The sequence below is a fragment of the Syngnathus scovelli genome, chromosome 4 (genome assembly GCF_024217435.2).
Source record: "Syngnathus scovelli strain Florida chromosome 4, RoL_Ssco_1.2, whole genome shotgun sequence".
Classification (NCBI taxonomy): domain Eukaryota; kingdom Metazoa; phylum Chordata; class Actinopteri; order Syngnathiformes; family Syngnathidae; genus Syngnathus; species Syngnathus scovelli.
Window position 1 is genome coordinate 3,139,973 of NC_090850.1, and position 22,905 is coordinate 3,162,877.

Genomic DNA, 22,905 nt, shown 5'->3' on the forward strand with positions numbered 1-22,905 from the left:
CAGTTTTACCCAGAAAGACATTTACAATCCCTTGTTGCAGCTGACCCTGACCATATAGTACTGTTACCATGGAAACAATATGAAATGTACCCTAAATGCTTTCCCGATGTGCTAAAAGCTGAAATCAATTTGCTTTCGTGATTAACATGCAATGGGCAAAGACTTTTTCCACTTTCTTTTAGTTTTACCTGAAAGGGACTCTGGCTGTTGTAGTTCCTAACTTCTTTATCAGCTCCACGAACAAGCAGCACCTTGGCACAATTATCCTGGGAATGAAAGAATACAGATTTAAAGACAGAAGAAAGTGATCTAAGACAACAAGGATGCTCATCAACTCTCCTACTTTGGTCAGGAGAAAGGTCGCTTGTCTTCCAGTGACGTAAGAAGAATTGTCCAAAGCAAAAGAAGTCAGTATAGCATGAACTGTTTAATATCATCCCATCCCTGGCAGAGGGAAAGGAGTGACAACAGAACATCTACCATCTGTCAGGAATGCAACCTCACTGGCTGTTAAGCGTGGATGTATTCTTCCACTCCAGAGAGAGGGAGGACACGAGAAATCGAGAAAAGAGCGAGGGAGAAGAACAGAGAAATGGAGACTGCTGAGGGGCTTGAATCTGCTGCACAAATCGCCCACAAAGTGCTCAACCACGCATGGACTGCGCACGCACACATACAAAGACTTTTTTTTAGCTCCATAACAAGCTATCGAGGGTTAGAAAATGGCTCATAGTGACACTGACTCCTATGCAGATATTGATAGATATCTGTGTGGTTAGCATTAAATAGTATCAGAGATTCTACGTACATCTAAGAGTTGCACTAATACTGGTGTAATTTTTATTTTTACATTGGAATATTCAAATGAATTTGTGGGACATCTAGGGTGCATTTTTTGCCAACAGACCTCAAGAAGACAAGAAAAAAACAACACTATTGTTCACTAGATCCACCATATCACAAACATATGAGGCATTGGACTTGACAATCTTTAGCCATTCCCTGAATTTAACATTCAATTTGAACTTGTGTTTTACAGGCTGCGCCATCAAAGTTAAATGCAAAATTGATTTGCTTGATTTGTTTTCCCCACCTCCGGCCCTCCCTGTGTGGAGTTTGCATTTTCTCCCTGTGCCCGTGTGGGTTTTCTCCAGGCACTCCGGTTTCTTCCCACATCCCAAAAACATGCTTGGTGGGCCAATTGAGCACTCCAAATTGTCCCGAGGTGTGAGTGCAAGTGCAAATGGTTGTTCGTGTTCTGTGTGCCCTGCGATTGGCTGGCAACCAGTTCAGGGTGTCCCCCGCCTACTGCCCAATAACTGCTGGCATAGGCGCCAGCACACCCTCGAACCCTGTGGGGACGAGTGGTATAGAAAATGGATGGATGGATGGATTTTTTTTTCCCACAGTGACTTGGGACTTGCTTGAGACTTGAAGGTTACAATTTGAGACTTGTGATTACTCCCACCTTTTCCAGATACTCTAGTGATTAAAAGAGTCACATTTTCTTCCACAATTTAAAATTGCTCTGAAGTGTCATGCTTGACATGCTATTTCCAAAACACCCCAAGGATCAACAATTACATATATTGTATAGAGATACTGTTTCATGGAAGCCTGCCTCCATCCCGCCCCCTTATACTCTGAGTTCAATGATGATGCCAGCTTCTGTTAAATGATCCATGATAACCAGCGTGCTGGATCTTGACCAGTTGGTCTTTGGGTCTCCTCGTGTGTGTCGCTTGATAATGAGTGTGCATTTTAACCAGCCGTTTTAGTGAACATGTGGAGGTAACATTTGATACAGCATTTGTACTGCGTGACAGGGACACATCACCAAACCCAATTTCCTCAGCCCACCACACCGCCACCATGTCGACAACTTCACTTCACATGAAGTGTCGCTGAGCTAATTCTGATCAGTGGATTTAACACAACTCCATGCAAATCTTCTTATCTTGCACAGCACCAGCAGTTTCTACTTTAACCATTCATTGCATAACGACATACACACGGCAGACAGTGATCAATGACCGTTATTCTTTGGGTTGAAATGTAGCATCTATTAATCCTGAGCTAAACTGTAACAAATTGATTTGAGGTCACTAAACCAAAATACTAAAAACCTATATCATAAAAATTATATAGTACAACTTGAACTCATTAAAGTTACAATTGAATCCGGTGGTGAAGAAGCTCAAAGGGAACTGTGTCAAATGGTTGATTAGCAGAAGAAACAATAGTTATACATGACTGCTGACCTTTAAATAGAGGGCACATAATGGCAGGCGGAATTATGATTACATAAAGTGCAGCGGGAGTTACGCTGTTACCGAGAGCCTGTCTCACCTCTTCATGAAAGGCCATGTGACACTCTTCATTTCCCAACTTCACCAGAGGGTTCTCTGCAATGCCTTTTCTTCATAATCTTCCTCATCCTAAACAGAATTGTCTCGCACACCACCATCGTTTGCTGTATAGCTACGCTTTCCACACCCACTACTTTATGGTCGGAAACCTCCTTCAGATGACATCATCTGCAAAGGATGTAATCCAGCTGTGTGCTTCTACCGCCACTCTTGTTGATCACAGTATATTCTGGCCTCTTTTGGAAGAAAGTGTTTACTGCAGCCATTTCTGTCCTTTTGGCATCTAAAGCCACTTCATGTTCCTTTCCTGGATCCCAAATTTACCCATCACTTCATCAGTCCCGTTCCCTTAACCAACATGTTAATTACAATCTGAACAGATCCAGAGTCTCTCCCGTCTGAGATGCTGCAGAACTACTTTGTCGATCTCAGGGGTCTCAAACACAATTTAGCTGGGGGCCACTGGAGGTAGAGTCTTGGGTGAAGCTGGGCCGCATTGGGTTTTTTTTAGGCTCAGATAAAAACTTTTACACCCCCGTTCTCAAAATTAAGCCAAAACTTGGACATTGTTCTGAACATGGATTCTGCCTACTTCTTGCTGATGAGACCTGGCAGCGTTTCCTCTCGCATAGCTGAGCCACATTTGGCGCGAAGGAGGAAGCAGTTGAGACCTTCAGTAGGGCTTGAACATGCTCATTAGCAAGTTTAGACCTGTACTTGGACTTGTTGAAGTTCAAGGTAGAAAAGAACTTTTTGCACAAATACTATGTGCTCCCAAAAAGACACATTCGAATCAGCACAGCACAAAACAATTCATATCAAAATTGCGAGCCACACTAACATTAAACGGTCATATCAAGGCGAGGGCCGCAAACAATTGTCCCATCTGCCACAATTCGCCCGTGGGCCGCATATTTTAGACCACTGGTATATCTCCTTCCAGAATTGTATTTCTCTTCTTATCCACATCATAGCTGTGGGGCATAAAGACTATTTACATTAAACATAACACACTCAATTTCAAATTTCAACCTCATCACTCGATCTGACACCCATTTCACTTCCAGGACATTCTTAACTCTTCCTTTAAAATAACCCCGACTGCATTTCTTTTCCCATGTACACCATAGTAAAACATGTTGGGATCGGCCTACAATTTGCACTCGCTTGTGTAGGACTGCATACTACGGTATGCAGTACTGAACCGAGGAAGTTTGAAACCATTTTTCACAATGTCTGTGTTTTTGGTATTTTGGGCATGATATAAAAGTCAAAGTCAAAGTCAGCTTTATTGTTAATTTCTCCACATGCCAAAGACACACAAAGAAACCGAAATTTCGTTCCCCCCTATCCCACGGTGACAAGACATGGCCCACAACAGACAAACAAGTAAACAAGTATAACAACAGCGTGCTGAATAAATAATGAATAAATAACACAATAAATAAATAAATAAATAAGAGGAGCAAAAAAAGGAGCAAGTGCGCGTACAGCAGACATTCCAGAAAAAGCGCAACAGTGCCGCACGCTACGCAGAAGGGGGTAGCGAGTTCAGGGTCCTAGCAGCCTGGAGAAAGAAGCTGTTGGCGAGTCTGGTGGTGCGGGAGCGCAGGCTCCTGTACCTCTTCCCAGAGGGCAGAAGGTCAAACAAAGAGTGAGCCGGGTGACTCACATCTCTGGCAATCGAGGTTGCCTTGCGGGCGAGATGGGAGGCGTAAATGTCCTTCAGGGAGGGGAGCGAAGCACCAATAATCTTACCAGCCGTATTCACTATGCGCTGCAGGGCCTTCAAGTTCTGTTCAGTGCAGTTACCACCCCAGACAGCAATGCAACTGGTGAGGACGCTCTCAACGGTGCCACGGTAGAATGTAGACAGGACTGCCTGAGGAGCACATGCACGCCTGAGCTTCCGCAGGAAGTACAGGCGGCGCTGAGCTTTCTTTGCCAGTGACCAGGAGAGGTCCTCACTGATGTGCACCCCCAGGAACTTGGTGCAGCTCACCCTCTCCACCACAGCACCGTCGATGATCAGCGGCAGGTGTTTTGTGTGACCCTTCCGGAAGTCAACAACGATTTCCTTGGTCTTGTTGACCTTCAGCAGGAGGTTGTTGTCCCTGCACCACATGGTCAGAAGGTCAACTTCCGACCTGTACCGAGTCTCGTCGCCCTTCGTGATGAGACCCACCAGAGTCGTGTCGTCAGCAAACTTCACTATGCGGTTGTCGCTGTAGGTCGCAGTGCAATCATGCGTTAGCAGGGTGAAGAGCAATGGACTGAGCACGCAGTCCTGGGGGGCCCCCGTGCTCAGCGTGATGCTGGCGGAGATTGAACAGATGTTCAGTGATTTAGTGTGGGCGAACAATATGAAAGACAAAGCCGGGCAACTTTATTTATATAGAGCATGATTAAAAGGACATCCAAAAGTGTTTTAAATCAAAGCACAGAAATAAAATACTGTTTAGTTGTACTACGTTCATTTTGTCTTCACTTTTAGATTATTTTACTGGTTCTTTTATCACAGTTCTTTGTCTGTGATAAAAGAACCAGTAAAATAAAATACTGGTTACTAAAATTAACGAAAGACAAGCGTGTAAGATGAAACGATTAAACAATATTTTTTTAAATGCTTTAAAGGAGATCAATGAAATTATGAGAAGAAAAGAAAAAAAAAAGATTTTTTAACCTCATAGACATGCACTGTTCAACTGCATTCTGTCGCCACAAACACATACTTGGAGTTGTTGGACTCACTTTGTTGTTTCCAAGCTTTTAGAAAAGGAATACATTGAAGGATCAAAAAGGTAAATTCACTAAAGTGATTCATTTTAAAAGCTAACTGGGTGGGTGAGTGAGATGAATAAGATTAAAGTGTCAGCTTTAAAGAACAACAGTTACCAGAGCCACTACTGAGTAACAGGTACAATTCTTGTCTCTGTAAAATGATTAAAAGACGATCTTATTCAGAATCTTATTTTCCATTTTTGATAGCCTTTGCATTGGTGTTTGGGGTGAACTAGAACCTGACTTTGGGCAATAGGTAGGTTACAAGGAAATGGTGGCCAGCCGATTTGAGGGCACATAAATTTTTTGTACAATCATTGTAGAGGCATTTTAGTTTTCATCAACCCCAAAAGAATGCTTTAGGAATGTGGGAGAATGCCCAAGTACCTGGAGAAAAAACATGCAAGCACAAAGAAAACATGCAGGAAGGCCAGAGTCTAGACTCGAACCCTGAACCTCAGAACTGTGAGGTAGTATATATACTGCAAGGTATAGATGTATAAAACATTTGCGATGCTAACAAAATTTAAAATCCTCTGTTGAAACTGACAGATAGCCTTTCTGTCAATTTAGACTTTTAAATTTAGGGTTTACGAGTTGGCATTTGTGAATGTGACAATAAAAGCAGTATGTAATTATTGCCATGATAAGAAAAAACAAAGACCCAACAGTTCAATTCGCAGAACAGAATTGAATGAGGCAGAGTCAGCATGTGAAACAGCAGCACATTCAACGTCACAAAAATAAATAATGATAAACTGATAAAGTGAGACACAATGTTAGTGGATTCTGACAGCTGTGAAGCTGAAGCTTTGGAGGGCATTTTAGCAAATGAGAATTTCATGTTTCATTCCTTTTTGTCCATATACTGTGAATATAAAAATATAATATAAAAAGTCTGAGTTACCGTTACTTTGCAGTCACATGATTTACTGCTGACCAAGAGAAGTTTGTTTTATTGATATTCACAGACATCTTTACTAACCACAAATAAAAACATTGTAGAAATAAAATCTCAGCTTTTACACAAACATTATTCAAAGATTGCATCTGATCTGAAAAATTCTTTCATTCAAAAACTAGTTTAGTACCAACTGTCTGTTTATATTATAAAATTAAACTAACTTTCCACTGGAAGAAATGGAACCAGAAAATATGCTCAAAATCAAAGGTGAATGTAAACGTTAAACACATGCGAACGCGCGCGCGCACACACACACACACGCGTGCGCGCACACACACACACACACACACACACACACACACACACACACACACGCACACACACACACACTTAGAGCATCGTGTCTTAAGCACTGGTTGGTAACACAATTGAATCAGTTTGTAAAATCTCTGTCACCGCTCAAAATAGCAACGTTAGCACTCAAACACTCAAATGAACACAGCATGAGAGGTGTCAATGAAGTATTAATATATTGTAGATCACAAGGTGATCCAAAATGCTGTTCTTGTATTACAAGGCGGTTTCAAATCAGAATGTAATAAATATATAAATAAGTGAGGCCTTCAGTTGTTCCAATTGTAACTTTAAATCAGTAATATTTTTCCTATATTGTCCCTTCACCTTGCTATGTTTTGATATTTACACACAAAATTCACATCATTATATATATTTTGTGCCCACTACTCACCTGGTTATATAGAGCACAGATGTGTAGGGCAGTGTTTCCTGAGGCATTCTGAGCACTCATGTCTGCTCCATAGAACAGAAGATGCTCCAGATGTTGCACATGTCCATGCCGGCAAGCCTGAAAACACAAATTCCAAATTTACTTCCACTCGCAGAAAACAGTAATTTGCAAGTTGCAGTAATCTCTCATTTACACTAGATGTCAGTGTGCTGCAAAAGAGATTAGAACCAGAATGGAAAGAAGCCGCAATTTGTTTGAACCCGGCCGCAAAAGGATGGGAGACACATGATAGCGAGCGGTAGATTAAAGGCATTACATCAATTAAAAAATAAATAAATAGAAAATGCACAAATCTGGAAAAAAGGATTCAAGTTTAAAAGGAACTGCAATTGTTGAGCAGATCGCCTGAAATGTTTAATTGCCTAAAGAAGTCCTTCTCACATAGTGGGGTGCGATGCCAGGCGCGATGCGTGTGACTCCGGAGAACATGCTATTCTTTGGCCGTACTAGATTAAAGGGTAATTAGACATCCACGGCAGTAGGTAGAAGTGACGCTATCATTGTAAGAGTGTACGCAGGGAGTATTCGCTCTATAGTGTAGAGTGCACGGAACATACGCACACACAGTACAGAGCAGGCGATAAAAAGTGCAGTGGGACACCATGGCAAAATATTTAACAGGGTTGAAAAGAACGGTGGAGAGAGTCGGAGCTGAGAAAAATGAGAGTCACCCGAAAGCTAAGACAAGGAAATATGACGAAGCGTACGTAGCACTCGGATTCAGTGTGACTACGGTGGGAGACGAGGAAAGACCAGTGTGTTTACTGTGCCTTAAAATGTTGGCAGCGGACAGTATGAAGCCAAAAATATTAAGGCGGCACTCAAAGACATTGCACCCCAATCACGCTGATAAAATTCTTGAGTTTTTTCATTCAATCATCCCGCTTTGTGAACACTACTTCAATCGGCGAGCTCTGTTAGCATCATATAAAGTAACGCACCAAATTGCTCAGTGCAAAACAAACCACATCATTGCAGAAGAGCTGATACCGCCTGCAGCCGTGCATATGGTCTCTGTCATACTGCTTCATTTTGATTAAAAAATAGCACAAATAGTTTCATTCATTTTTGTTTTGTAGGTTAAAATGTTTATATGATGCGGTCCTGAGTTAATGTTGTTGATTACTTTGAATTTAATATTATTTATTGCTGTTATTTAATATTATTTATGTTTATTATTTTATTGCATTTTTCAGCATAAAATGGCAGTTGGTCAAGAATGTTTATAGTTTAATTATAATTTATTTTTCAGTTTCAGGCAAAGTGATGCACTTGAAATCTGATCTGTTACAGACTAAAAAACAATGTTAATAATAATAATAATAATAATAATAATAATAATAATAATAATAATATTTTTTTCTTTGTTTTTCTTTAATGTTAATATGGATACAAGCATGGGGGCGCAAAATGTTTTCTCCCTACAGGGGGCATCACAGAAAATAATTGAGAAGCACTGGCCTAAAGCAAAAAAATCACAATACATGGATGGATGGATGGATGGATGGATGGATGGATGGATGGATGGATGGATGGATGGATGGATGGATGGATATACTGAACTACAGCAGTATAAAAGAGAGCAGTGTTTGTAGTATTTAAAATGTAATCAACTCATGACAGCTCAACATTTTAATGTACATCATCTCAACATATATTACAACAAAAAAAGTTCAAGTGAGCCCTCATCATGCAATATATTCTGCATATAATTGAAACCTGAGGTCTTGCGGTGAGAATGTAAAGTTCTGGTTGCAAAGAAAGGTGCAACAATGACCTTGCTACGGTTCATGTGATGTGACAGCTTTACTCATGCAATATTTTTCAAGTGAGTCACTTGACTTAAAGTCACACCACAAGGAAAAATCTAAATGTTTCCACAGAGGTGGAGGAGCCAGCATTTCACTGTATACATTCACAGTACTTTCAAGATCATGTATAAGTACTTTTGATATTTAGTTTTGTTTTTGTTTGTATTTTTGTTTTGTTTACCCCATTCTCCTGTAAGGGATCGGACAGTACAGCCAAGTGCGTAGTGACAGACTTTATTGTGGAAGGGGATGATAGGGGTGGCTGGTGCTTGGGTGGCTGGCGCTGGAGCGGCGATAAGGCTGGGGTGGACAAGCAGTTCTGTGGATTCGAATTGTAAGTCAGATTCTCAGGGACAGATGAGCGAAGCATCACAGGACAGATTGACACTCGGGTCTGCGCTGGCGGCGCTGATATAGCCCTGTCCATGAACCCGTGGCAGGTGACGGCGATTCCACTGACAGGGGGGCATGGTCCTGTCGCAGGTGGCACCAGCACGTGACATCTCCATTTGTTTTTCGTGGAAAGTGCTTAAGAATGTTTATCAGCATGATCAACTCGGTACACAGATCCTGTGTAGGTAGCATGGAGAAACAATGTAGGACAAAATAATAATAGCATAGTAGTATGAAGGTGTAAAACACAGTCGGATCCAAAACAAGTTCAGGATTGGAGAATAGTGAGCAAAGACATTGGTGTAACTGGTATTTACTTCAGGTGTACCAAACCAGTCAATCACGGTCTGATCCAAAGTAGGCCCAGAAGGGTGTAGGGGAAGAAAATATATTTAGTTTCGAAAAATGGTTTGAGTGTGTGTATGTTATTTTTTTAATACAGTTTATGTGGGTGTATATTACAGCCCGTGCACCCTATCAGTGTTGCGCCTACATTTTTTTTTTTTTAAAGAAAACCGTTGGTAACCTTACACACAGTCAGGAGTAGCTTGCAGCTAGTCTTCAGCTCCGTTAAGATATTTTTCATTTGCAGCTGGTTTGTTTGTTTGATCTGAATGCAAGAGTGACATTGGCAAATAAAGGCAATCTATAGAGTGAACCACTATCAGGATGTTACTTCCAAAAGTAGCTTTGTGCATGCCAGGTCTTCCATTAAGGTAGGCAGTGATTTCCTTCTTTTCAAACCTGTCTTATGGTTTATTTTTATTGTACTATATTAATTATTGAACTGTGAAACGAGATAACAAGCACATTAAACAATGTTTGATGGCGCCGCGGATGGCCGCCACGGTGAGTCGCTCTCTGTTTCTTTGTCTTATTTTGTGTGTTTTCTGTGTCCTCTACTGTCCATCCCGGATCACTTTTACAAGAGAAGCACTGTTAAACATCGGTCAGTCTTCTTCTGACATCCTCCAACAGAAGCTCATCCAGCTCGCGGTGCCTGCCTCCACCTGTCAGTGGATCACCAGCTTCCTGACCAACAGGAGACAGCGTGTGAGGCTGGGGACCATCACATCTGACACCCGGACCACCAATACTGGAGCCCCTCAGGGGTGTGTCCTCTCCCCACTGCTCTTCTCTCTCTACTCCAACGATTTCTCCACAGGTGACTCGCCTGTGAAGCTCCTGAAGTATGCAGACGACACCACTCTCATCGGACTGATCCAGAACGGTGATGAGACTGCGTACAGACAGGAGGTGGAGCGGCTGGTCCACTGGTGCGGCCAAAACCACCTGGAGCTGAACCCGCTCAAGACCGTGGAGATGACAGTGGACTTCAGGCGAGGCCCTTCACCACTTTCACCCCTCACTATCCGCAGTAATACTATTCTCTCCACAGACACCTTCAAGTTCCTGGGAACCACAATCTCTCGGGACCTGAAATGGACCGGCCACATAGACTCTGTCCGGAAGAAGGCCCAGCAGAGGCTGTACTTCCTGAGACAGCTCAAGAAGTTCAACCTGCCGCGGGAGCTACTGAAGACCTTCTACACTGCCATCATCCAGTCTGTCCTCTGCACCTCCATCACTGTCTGGTTTGGATCGGCCTCCAAACAAGACAAGCACAGACTGCAACGGACAATAAGGACTGCAGAAAAGATAATTGGAATCAACCTCCCATCTATCCAAGACTTGTACCTGTCCAGGACCAGGAAACGTGCAAGTAACATACTGTTAGATAAATTGTATATATATGTTATCATGCGTTCCCTAATGAGTACTTATTAATAAAGTTATTGCACAGAATGCTTGCTGTTTCGCCTTGCAGACGTCCACCAGTCCACAACAAGTCAAACGATGCTGTCTGGAGCTTCCTGACCTTCTACACCTCTGGGAATCCAAGAAAGTTGTTGATAGCTCAATCTATTTTGTTGATGTCTGCACATGTCATTTTGTCTTTGCACTCTTTTCACATGACTTCTTTGTTTCACATAGCATTTTGTCCTTGCACTCTTTTCGTTTCTCATGGCATCCTGTCTGCGACTTCTAGTTTCACATAGAATCTTGTTTCTTCTCTCATGAGACAAAGCCCACGCTTTCCCCCCCACCTATCAGGGGCTAGTCTCACATTGTAGGTAGGGCATTCCAAATAAAAAGAGTGAGGAGTGTAAAAAATTTTTAGTGTATTCGGATTGCTGTAAGTCTGGATGCACTCCTCGTGAGAAAAGACTCAATATTCTGCCTCACTGGTTTTGTCTGCTGATCCTTTTGCTGATTTTGAACCTAACACATACAGTACAGACCCTTCTCACCCAGGTTGCAGTCTGTTTGAACTACTCCCCTCCGGACAGCGTTATAGAGCTCTGTACACTAAAACCAGCAGACACAGAGACAGGTTCTTCCCCCAGGCTGTTGCACTGATGAACTCACACCACTCTTAGAGTCTCAGAGTCATTACTGTGCAATAACATCCTGCTCTCCACACCTTTTTTTAATTGTCTACACTGTTTGTACTATGTGTCCTCTCTGCATCCATTGCAGCCTGGTCATCCTAGAAGAGGGACCCTCCCATCTGTGGTCTCTTCTCAAGGTTTCTCATTTCCCCTAGCTGGAGTTTTGAGTTTTTCCTTGCCCTCTTGGGAGTTTAAGATCAGGGGATGTTTGAGAATATCTGCCATTTTTCACATGTCCTGAGTGTTGTTGTTAGTCACCTAAATGTTGAACAGAGGCTGTGATTTACCGAAGTCAAATTCCTTGTTTGGCACGCTCAAACATGGCGAATAAAAACTCTTGAATCGTGAATCTTTTACCACAACCATCGGCCAACTGATTGACTAGCAATATTAAAAAAAAAAAAAATCCTTTCATAGGAGTACCTTTTCTCCAGTAACAAATGAAGCAGCTACATTCAAGTACCTCATCATCAAACTCCATCATGAAAACACATGAAGCTCCAGATGAAACATTTACGTAACTTTGGTGTGAATGTAATACAATAACATACCTGCAGGAAATATGCTTTCTATTGTATAATCAGCCTGAAAGATGATCATTATTTGCGTCTGATGTGTGACAGATTGAGAAAGGCAAAGGGATTGGAAGTGAACAGTACGTGAGATATGAGCAGTCTGATAAAACTGATGGTTCAACAGACGCGGACAAAAAGCACGCACAAATATGCACACAGACACACACACAAACACATGCGCACATGCACACACACATACGCACCCCCACACGCACACAAGCGCACACACACACACACGCACACACACACACGCACACACACACACACACACACACACACACACACACACACACACACACACACACACACACACACGCACACACACACACACACACACACAGCACGGAGGTGCTTAGAGTGTTGTCATAGCTGCAGGGCGACTTGCCCAACATGCCTTTTATCTTTTTTACTGGATAGCAGCTGCCACACTGTGTGGTCACCCAAAGCAAGCTTTACTAACTAAGCAGCCCAAAGTCCCTCTGTGAAAATGAGTGCAGCTGGTGAAACTCATTGTGTGTACCTGGTGAATTTCATGCCAGCCATTTTCATCCTGGCAGCACACAGAGGCGTGATGGTTCAAAAGAAGCTCACCACAACCTGGGTCTCCCCCCACAACTGCGCTGTGGTACAGAGGAGTCAGACCACAACTGTCCTTGTAGTCTGGAGATGCCCCCAGCTCCAACAGTGTCTGCAAAATGGGAGCAGGTGATGGTGTGAATGGCAAGTCCAAAACAAAGAGGACAGAAAAAAGGATATCTGAATTATTGAGAAAGGTATGTCAACCATTCCAGTTTCTGAGTCACAATTCTGAATTACAAACTGACATACTCAGTGTTTTTAAGTGCAAAAGATAGGGCAGTTGTATACCAGACTAAAATATATTATTATTATTTATTTTATTTTTTTTTGATCAAGATGGCGGCGCGTGCACACGCAGCGGCCACTCTCTGTCCCGTCAGTACGGTGATTTGTTCGTCTTATGAGTGTTCGTCCGACAGTCTTGTGTGTTCGTCTCGTCCGTGCTACAAGTACAGCAGGCAGGTTCTGCTTGACATCGGCAGAAGTGGGTTTTGCGGCGTTCTGGACTTTGAAGCGTCGACATTAAAGGCGCTCGGACTGCTACGTCCTGAAACGTCGCCGACCTCACCCGCTATTCCTCCCCCGGTTGGGAGCCGTCGGAAACGGTGTGCGAGGAGGCAAAAGAGGGGCAAGCGCGGAGGCGTCCGGGCCAGGCTGGCGGCCAACCCAGCGCGACCGGCGGTGCCCTCCATTCTTCTGGCGAATGTTCGTTCGCTGGACAACAAAATGGATTACGTTCGCCTGCTGAGGTCTACGAACCGGACGGTGCGGAACTGCTGTGTGCTCGTGTTCACCGAGACCTGGTTGAGTGACAACATTCCGGACTCTGCAGTGCATCTGGAGCGGCTAGCGTGCTATCGGGCGGACCGTGCCATTGTACGAGGGGGAAAGTCGCGTGGAGGTGGAATATGCGTCTACATCCGAGAAGAATGGTGCCGGGACTCTGTGGTGGTATGTAAGCACTGCTCGCCGCTTGTGGAGTTTGTGATCATTAAGTGCCGTCCTTTTTATCTGCCGAGGGAATTTACCGCGATTCTGCTAGTCGCGGTATACATCCCGCCTTCCAACATCGAAGGAGACAGGATCGCGGCGCTTGGTGAACTGTACCAGGCTGTCAGTGAACAGCAAACAGCGCACCCTGACGGTTTCACCATCTTCGCTGGAGACTTCAATCATGCCAACCTGAAGTCTGTTTTCCCGAGGCTTCACCAGCATGTTCCCTTTCCGACACGTGGAGACAGCTTCCTGGACCTAGTCTACTCGGCGCAAAAGGGAGCTTTCAAAGCCACCCCCCTCCCCCATCTGGGGCTTTCTGACCATCTCACCGTTTTGCTTTTGCCCGCATACAGACAATTGGTAAAGGCATCCAGGCCGGTTCGGAGGCATGTTCGAGTGTGGCCTGAGGGTGCCTCCGATGCACTTCGTGACTGCTTCGACACCACTGACTGGGACTTATTTAAGCAGGCAGCCACCTACAACGATTGGACGGACATAGAGGAGTATACTGACTCTGTTACCTCTTACATCACAAAGTGCATCGATGATGTGACTTGCTCAAAATCCGTCGTCACTCGCGCGAACTGGAAGCCGTGGCTGACGGGGGCTGTCCTCAGACTGTTGAGGGCCAGGGACAAGGCTTTCAGAGCGGGGGATGAGGCTGGCTTGAGGACAGCGAGGGCCGACCTGTCCCGAGGCATCAAAGAAGCGAAGAAGGCGTTCTCGTGCAAGGTCTCCACCCACTTCAAGGACAGCAAGGACGCACGTAGCCTTTGGCGGGGCATTCAGACCATCACGGACTACAAGCCCGCGCCGAGGAGCTGTGAGGGCGACGTCCGTCTGCTGAACGATCTGAACCGCTTCTTTGCTCGCTTCGACGCCCAGAACAGCACTTGCCCACTGAAGTCCACTCCCCCCCCATACGAGCAGCCCCTGCGCCTCTCTGCCGACGGTGTGAGGAGGGCGCTTGCCGCTATTGACACCCGTAAGGCGGCGGGCCCTGACAACATCCCGGGTCGAGCGCTGAAGGACTGTGCTGGGGAGCTGTCGGGTGTCTTCACGGACATCTTTAACGTTTCCCTGCAGCAGGCCATCGTCCCCTCGTGTTTCAAGGCTGCCACCATCGTTCCTGTGCCAAAGAAACCTGCACCGTCCTGCTTCAATGACTACCGCCCTGTGGCACTGACGCCCATCATCATGAAGTGCTTTGAGCGGCTGGTCATGGAGCACATCAAGTCCGTTCTCCCCCCCACCATTGACCCTTTCCAGTTTGTGTACCGTGCCAAGCGGTCCTCTGAGGATGCCATCTGCTCTGCCCTCCACTCGGCCCTCACCCACCTGGAGAGAAAGGACTCATATGTGAGGTTGCTGTTTGTGGACTTCAGCTCTGCCTTCAACACCATTGTGCCGCAGCGACTCATCTGCAAACTCGACGAGCTGGGCCTCAGTACCTCCCTCTGCAACTGGATACTGGACTTCCTCTGTCAGAGGCCTCAGGTGGTGCGTGTTGGCGACAAAATCTCCGCCAGCATCACGCTGAGCACGGGAGCCCCCCAGGGCTGCGTGCTCAGTCCATTGCTCTTCACCCTGCTGACGCATGACTGCACTGCGACCTACAGCGACAACCGCATAGTGAAGTTTGCTGACGACACGACTCTGGTGGGTCTCATCACGAAGGGCGACGAGACTCGGTACAGGTCGGAAGTTGACCTTCTGACCACGTGGTGCAGGGACAACAACCTCCTGCTGAACGTCAATAAGACCAAGGAAATGATTGTTGACTTCCGGAAGGGTCACACAACACACCTGCCGCTGATCATCGACGGTGCTGTGGTGGAGAGGGTGAGCTGCACCAAGTTCCTGGGGGTGCACATCAGTGAGGACCTCTCCTGGTCCGAAAACACCTCGTCACTGGCGAAGAAAGCTCAGCGCCGCTTGTACTTCCTGCGGAAGCTCAGGCGTGCATGTGCTCCTCAGGCAGTCCTGTCTACATTTTACCGTGGCACCATTGAGAGCGTCCTCACCAGTTGCATCGCTGTCTGGGGTGGTAACTGCACTGAACAGAACTTGAAGGCCCTGCAGTGCATAGTGAATACGGCTGGTAAGATTATTGGTGCTTCGCTACCCTCCCTGAAGGACATTTACACCTCCCATGTCGCCCGCAAGGCAACCTCGATTGCCAGAGATGTGAGTCACCCGGCTCACTCTTTGTTTGACCTTCTGCCCTCTGGGAAGAGGTACAGGAGCCTGCGCTCCCGCACCACCAGACTCGCCAACAGCTTCTTTCTCCAGGCTGTTAGGGCCCTGAACTCGCTACCGCCTTCTGCGTAGCGTGCGGCACTGTTGCGCTATTTTCGGGAATGTCTGCTGTACGCGCACTTGCTCCTTTTTTTCTGCTCCTCCTATTTATTTATTTATTTATTTATTTATTGTTGTGTTATTTATTCATTATTTATTCAGCACGCTTTTGTTATACTTGTTTACTTGTTTGTCTGTTGTGAGCCATGTCTTGTCACCGTGGGATAGGGGGGAACGAAATTTCGGTTTCTTTGTGTGTCTTTGGCATGTGGAGAAATTGACAATAAAGCTGACTTTGACTTTGACTTTGACTTTGACTTTGATTCTCTTAATAAATATGATACTTATTAGCCTCACAAATTGAAATAAAGCAACAAATGTCATAAAAGTGTGGGGCCCATGGTGTTTTTTGGGACATTTGAATGGACATTCATACGCACCCGCCTTGTTATTTTTTTACTTTGTGATGTTTCTGAACACGTTATATGCCGTTATATGCAAATAGTGCTGTGTGGTATCAGTGGCGAATATTTGGGGATTTCAATAAGGCACCTGGGACAACTACGGGGGTCCTCAGTACCCGGAAGTAGTTGACAGTGAGCGGGAGTTTCGCCGGGTCGTGACTGTAACTGCCGCTGTTGTGTGTGTTCCAGGTGAGTAAATCTGTTTAAAAGTTGATAATCAGAACTTGTAATACTGTTGGTAGTCTGAGCTAATTATTGATTGAGAATATGATAAATACAGTTACGGTTGTACAATGTATAATTTTGCGTATAACATGGACAGTGTGATGTTTATAACGTATTCTCAGTACCCGGAAGTAGTTGACAGTGAGCGGGAGTTTCGCCGGGTCGTGACTGTAACTGCCGCTGTTGTGTGTGTTTCAGTAAATGTATTATTTTAACAACAAACCCCGCATGCGTGTGTCACGTTCCTGCGTCACCTGACTTCCAGCCAAGCCCCAATCAAGGAATTGCCAGCACCTGCTACAGCTCGTTAGGTCCCCTACTTAACCTCTGTGTATTCTGCCAGTGGTTGTCAGTTCGGCTACTTACACAGAGTTTGTCTAACTTAACAAAGTATATACTACATGTTGCTGTTTCTCCCACTTCAATACCTATCTGAAAGCGAGCCAAATAATATTTGAAGAAATTACGAATCAAGTAGTTCAGCAGACTGTCATAAAAATTAAAATTAAAATCAGATAGCGGTAGCATAGGCGCATTGGTTAGCACGTCCGCCTCACAGTTAGGAGGGCGCAGGTACGATTCCACGTCCGGCCCTCCCTGTGTGGAGTTTGTATGTTCTCCCCATGCCCGCATGGGTTTTCTCCGGACACTATGTGTGAGTGCGAGTGTGGATGGTTGTTCGCCTCTGTGTGCCCTGCAATCGGCTGGCAACTGATTCAGGGTGTCACCCCACCTCCTGCCCAATGACTGCTGGCATAGGCTCCAGCACGCCCGCGACCCTCGTGGGGACAAGCGATGGATGGATGGATACAGGTAGCATACAGGCAAAAAATTATGATCAGGGCTCCATTTGCCTACATTATGAAACTAGCCTTTTGTTGGTGTATTGACATTTTTGGTAGTTGCTGGCTTAAAATTATTACACTGTAAAGGGATGTGCTTTCGGCAGTTTGCAAACATATTTTTAAGGTTGTGTTAAACTTATAATCATATTAATATAATATCTAGTATTGGAGTGCTCGTGTGGATTGGTGGGTGGCGAAGAATGTGGAGGCAAACTGCATGAACTTGTTTTCTTCGAAGTGTTGTGGAATAGGCCCAGACAGGGAGTACCGGACGAGAACACCTCAAGGTCGGTGAGAAACGAGAACAACATCACGTCCAGGTGGTCGGGCTTCGCGGGGAAAACCCAACCGCCTGACCTCATAACACCGACACGGGGAGGAGATGGCCATCGACCAATCATCTCACAATGTTTTGCATGCTTTAACATTCATATTGTGTTTCTTTAAAACTGGGCAACCCGGAAGAATGTATCGTCTTTTGGTGGTCACAAAAACGCACGAGTTTTAGTGTGAGGGACCCGGGACTCAGGCCTGTATTAGTGCGCTTTGTCAGGAATAAACAATTGGTAAATTTGGTCTGATTGGTCTATTGGTCTTCTCTTTGACAGAACGAACTCGCAAAATTGTTAGGTGCGCCAGTGTGTGGATTGGGACATAGCAACTCATGTGTTAAGTGTTGATCGCAATTTGGAGTCAGATCAATAACGAAAATCCGTAACCTAACAACTGATGTTTTTTTTCTGTAAATGTTTATGTAATCCACTGTCTCATTCATTCACTCACTCACTCACTCACTCACTCACTCACTCACTCACTCACTCACTCACTCACTCACTCACTCACTCACTCATCTTCCAAGCTGTTTTTTCCTCGCGAGGATTGCAGGCATGCTGGAGCCCATCCCAGCTGGAGTAGGTGGGCTACACCCTGGACCAGTCGCCGGCCAATCACAGAGCACACATAGACAAACAACCAATCACAGTGAATTTCACACTCACACATACGGATAATTTTGAGTAGTCAATCGACCTAAAATGTATGTTTTTGGAAAGTGGGAAGAAACCGGAGTACATGGAGAAAACCGACGTAGGAATGGGGAGAACATGCAACCTCCACACAGGAAGGCCAGAACCGGAATTGAACTCTGCACCTTTTAACTATGAGGCGGACGTGCTTACTAGTGCACCACCGTGCCAACCCAGTTCAATTAGTTCAAACTTAAATTTGTTCTAAAGCTTACAACCGTCTTTTCAATATGGCAGTCTCCACAACTTTTACACCTCTTGCCACCTGCAAGCAATTGATCACTTGCTGTTTCAGGTCTTAGTGAATCAGACCCAGTATGTTCTCTTACCGTGAGCGTAACCTGGTTCTTGGAACGTGCTGCTTTATGGAGAGCTGTCATGCCATCTTTGGCTCTGAAGTCCAAGTGAGCGCCTCCATTCTTAAGAACCTTGATCATCTCCACCACATTGTCCAGATGTGCTGTCATGGTCAAGGGGCTCTCTAGAGGAGAAACAGGGAATAGGGTGTCGTGGGTGTTTTAAATAGTAGACATGTTACTTGGATAAATCAACATGGTGTCAGAATTCTGGTACACTTCAAGAGCAGCCAACTTGGCTCCTATGCAGGAAATGTTGCCCACTCTGCATCAAATGTAGGTTATCCCGGTAGGGCTCTCTTACTGTGAGCATAAGCTGATTCTTGGGAAGTGCTCTTTTATGCCTCCATAAAGGTTTTGAGTTTTTCTATGCCCAGTTGTGAGGTTTACATCAGGGAATGTCAATCTAGTCTTTGGAAACTGTTGATATATGAAGCCATTTGAGACTATTTTGTGATTAAGGGCTAAGCAAAAAACTAATACATTCACTTAAACGGGAAGTAAAGTCGAGTCTAAAGTCAAAGAAAAAATAACTCTTTGCAATATATTCGATGTGGCACCACTAGTCCAACATGGTATTATGAATAATATTTTTTTTTTTACACTAGCTGTCAACTGAAAATTATGTCACAGTTACTCAGTGATCAGGTAACAACCAATCATGGCTCAGCTTGTGAACGTTACATGACCAAATGCAGAAAGCAGATGACTGTTGATTCTAGTGTAATATTTGTAATATTACTAGAGTAATATTTGTAATTCTGCTCCTTGAATAGATCACTGCTAAAGTCAATGGGAATGTTAATTTTAGAACGAATAAGGACCTCTACAGGGCCGTTTCAAAAACTGCAGATGGATATAGAATGTGGGGTGGGTTTAAAGCAAACATGCCCAAAGTCCGGCCCGTGGTCCAAATCCGGCCGTGTCTAATTTTAGACCGGCCCTAAGCATCGTGTTATAAATTCAATACAGGGATGAGAATCTTCCGCGGATCAGCGGATTTCCGTGTTTTTTTTCCGTCGGGAGTATCATTTTTGTGAATCGTGTAGATCCGTTATGAAAATTGTTTTATAGGGGGGCTGGCAGCAGTATTGCGACAACAGCTGAATTATTTTCGGCAGCATTTTGGCGCTACTTTCGTCACATCATTTGCATACTCATTTGCCTGATTAGCAAAAGTTTTAGCGAGCATGGCGAAGGCTTTAGAGAAAAAAGACGAGGATCGTGCCAGGGAAATAGACAAGTCGAACGGGATCAGGAACTGCTTCAGATGGGCATGGCTCGAGAGCAGCGTTATCTTACAACTCGGAACACAAAGACGCTCCTAAAGCAATGCGACAGTGAGTGCCCGGCGTGCTGCGGTTGTGCGATCGGACTAAATTAAGCTCCCTGCGCAAGTTTGGACACTCTTGATTTAAAGGTTGGAATGATATTTTGGTAAAAGTGAGCAATAACTGCATATTTTTTTGTGTTTTTTGTGTGCTTTTGTGTGTCACCTGTAAGTTCCATATTAGAAAATACCAATATTAAGTAATAATATGACAACAGCAAGACACCCATGAGAAAATCAAACTGCTTGAATACTTTGGGTAATAATTGAAGATTCCTGTTCTAATTTGGTGTCGACTTACCACCAGTGTCACTGTCATTGTAGTTGGGATCGAGGCCTCTCTCTAACATCTTTGACACTTTGTCCACCTGATTGTTGAGTATAAGGTCCATGAACTTCTTCAGATTGTCCTGCATCGCCACAAAGGACAGTAGACTATTAGAATCAACGCAAATATTTGTGTCACTGAAAGCCTGACTTTGGTGTAGGCAACATGTGTTCAGCGTCTCTTTGGTGAAGTGTGAATGGTTGTCTGTCTCTATATGTAGTAAGTTCAGGGTGTACTTGTAATTCGTCTTTTGCGTATAGTCAGCTGGGATAGACTCCAGCTTTCCCTTGACCCAGCACATTGTGAATGGGATAAACAGTATTAGAACTGGATGAATTGACATATTTTGGTAAGTGTGAAAAAGCAAGTTAGGAGCCCAGAACTAATGGGAATAGAAGTTACATCACACATCAGAGCAGGGATTTAACAATAACAGAGGGATAAAAAAAGGACGTATTTAAAAAGGGAAACAAAAGAATTACTAAACGCAAGAAGCCAAGAATTTAGAGAGTGATGACAGAGTAGAATGGATGTTCGCTTTTTCCAGTTCTGTTCCCATTTGCTTTCATTCCAGGTCGTGTGATAAAAATAGATAAGAGAACAGCTCCCTCAAGGACAGGAGAAAATGAGGAATGATATAGCAAAAGAATATCAAAACAATGAGTGGCAATCATTTCATGGACCGGGAGAGAAGATGGGTTGACTAGGACAAAAGGCAGAGAAGACTTCAGCATTTTTTTATCCAAAGATCAAAATGAAATAATTTGTGCGGTAAGATCATTTAAATAATTCCCAGTTCCCGGAGGTGTGCTGGAGCCTATCACAGTGAGGGTGAGAGGCGGGAACACCTTAAACTGGTCGCCAGCCAATGGCAGGGCACAAATAGACAAACAAGCATTTTGCCAGTTTGAGTTCAAGTGGGGGCGGCTCGGTGGCGCACTGGGTAGCACGTCCGCCTCACAGTTAGGAGGGTGCGGGTTCGATTCCACCTCCGGCCCTCCCTGTGCGGAGTTTGCATGTTCTCCCCGAGCCCGCGTGGGTTTTCTCCGGGCACTCCGGTTTCCTCCCACATCTCAAAAACATGCTTGGTAGGCCGATTGATCACTCCAAATTGTCCCTAGGTGTGAGTGCGAGTGCGAATGGTTGTTTGTCTCTGTGTGCCCTGCAATTGGCTGGCAACCGGTTCAGGGTGTCCCCTGCCTACTGCCCGATGACAGCTGGGATAGGCTCCGGCACGCCCGCGACCCCCGTGGGGACTAAGCGGTTCAGAAAATGGATGGATGGATGGAGTTCAAGTGGTAAAGCTGAATGGATAATTGCAAAATGTCCTAAAAATTGCAATTGACCACAAATTGCAATATCTTTCACTGCGTTCAAATTTGGACATTGTTCCGTGGGAAGTGCCAGTTAGTGACCACTAACTGCCAATATAGCACTTTTTTTGTTTAGTTGTATGGTATATTTCTCAGACCCATGTACAGAGATATTTTTTCATCACAGTGCATGATGAGAAGGGAAGGAGAGAGCTTTATTTTGTTGACTGTATGGTGGGTTGCTGGGATATTTTCAAATGTGTGTTGAGAGCATGCACAGTCTTCATTTGTTTTGCTGTACAGCAATTAAAAAAAGAGCATTCAAAGCATGCATCCTTCTGCCAGAAATGAACAAAAAGTAATGTTTACGGAGGTTGCTTGATCGTTAGTGTGTGTGCTAAAAGTTTTACAAAATAACCCGAGAGCAAGAAAATTCAGACCTCCAACAAGGCCAATCTGTTAAGTTAAAGGAGGCATATCATTCTAAAGCAACATTTTGCTGAGCTTTTAGCCATGATCAAATGCTAATTCCCCATTAAAAACACCCCAAGCGTGGCGTTTTCCTCCATTCACATATTTTAAGCATTCCTGCTGATTTCTCCTTTCTCAGCACCAGCCCTGCCCGATCCAAGAAAACATCAGAGTCCTCATTGTATGACGTCATAATGTGAGGAGCCACTGCTGACAAAAACGCACACCTATTTTTTAGAGCAGCTGTCCATGCAACTTAAGTTGAGATGTAGATGTGATTTTGGTGCGTCAAATAAATTATCGACCAACCCCCTACAGTGTGCTCAAGTACTAGTCATTGCTGTTTGGTGCGTTGAATGAGTTTTTGACGCTGATTGGCTGTCGTCAATGTAACACTTCCAATTTCACTTCATCCTATCACGATGAAATGGGTGTAGCATTTTTTTGTTGCTTTAAACGAAATTGACTTTGTATGGAAACGTGTCGCATGAAACGCTCAGCTTTGACCTACAGCATATTGTAGATAGCATCGGGTTTCAAGTCCCTTTGCGGTTCCTGCACAGTAGGTGAAGTCATGCACC

General features: G+C 44.6%; 1 protein-coding gene across 2 annotated transcripts in view; it reads right to left on the bottom strand.

Moving 5' to 3' along the window:
• Positions 1-22,905, bottom strand: part of shank2b (SH3 and multiple ankyrin repeat domains 2b) — a 262,152-nt gene that overhangs the window by 212,985 nt on the left and 26,262 nt on the right. The window contains exons 5-9 of one of the 2 annotated variants that reach the window (XM_049717383.2): positions 20,514-20,622; positions 18,856-19,007; positions 12,615-12,782; positions 6,803-6,919; positions 189-266 (exon numbers count right to left, since the gene is read on the bottom strand). In XM_049717383.2, coding sequence (XP_049573340.1) covers positions 189-266; positions 6,803-6,919; positions 12,615-12,782; positions 18,856-19,007; positions 20,514-20,622 — 624 coding nt within the window. Of the gene's footprint in view, positions 1-188; positions 267-2,349; positions 2,533-6,802; positions 6,920-12,614; positions 12,783-18,855; positions 19,008-20,513; positions 20,623-22,905 lie in introns of those variants that run through there. The other variant, XM_049717384.2, reaches the window with a different exon arrangement.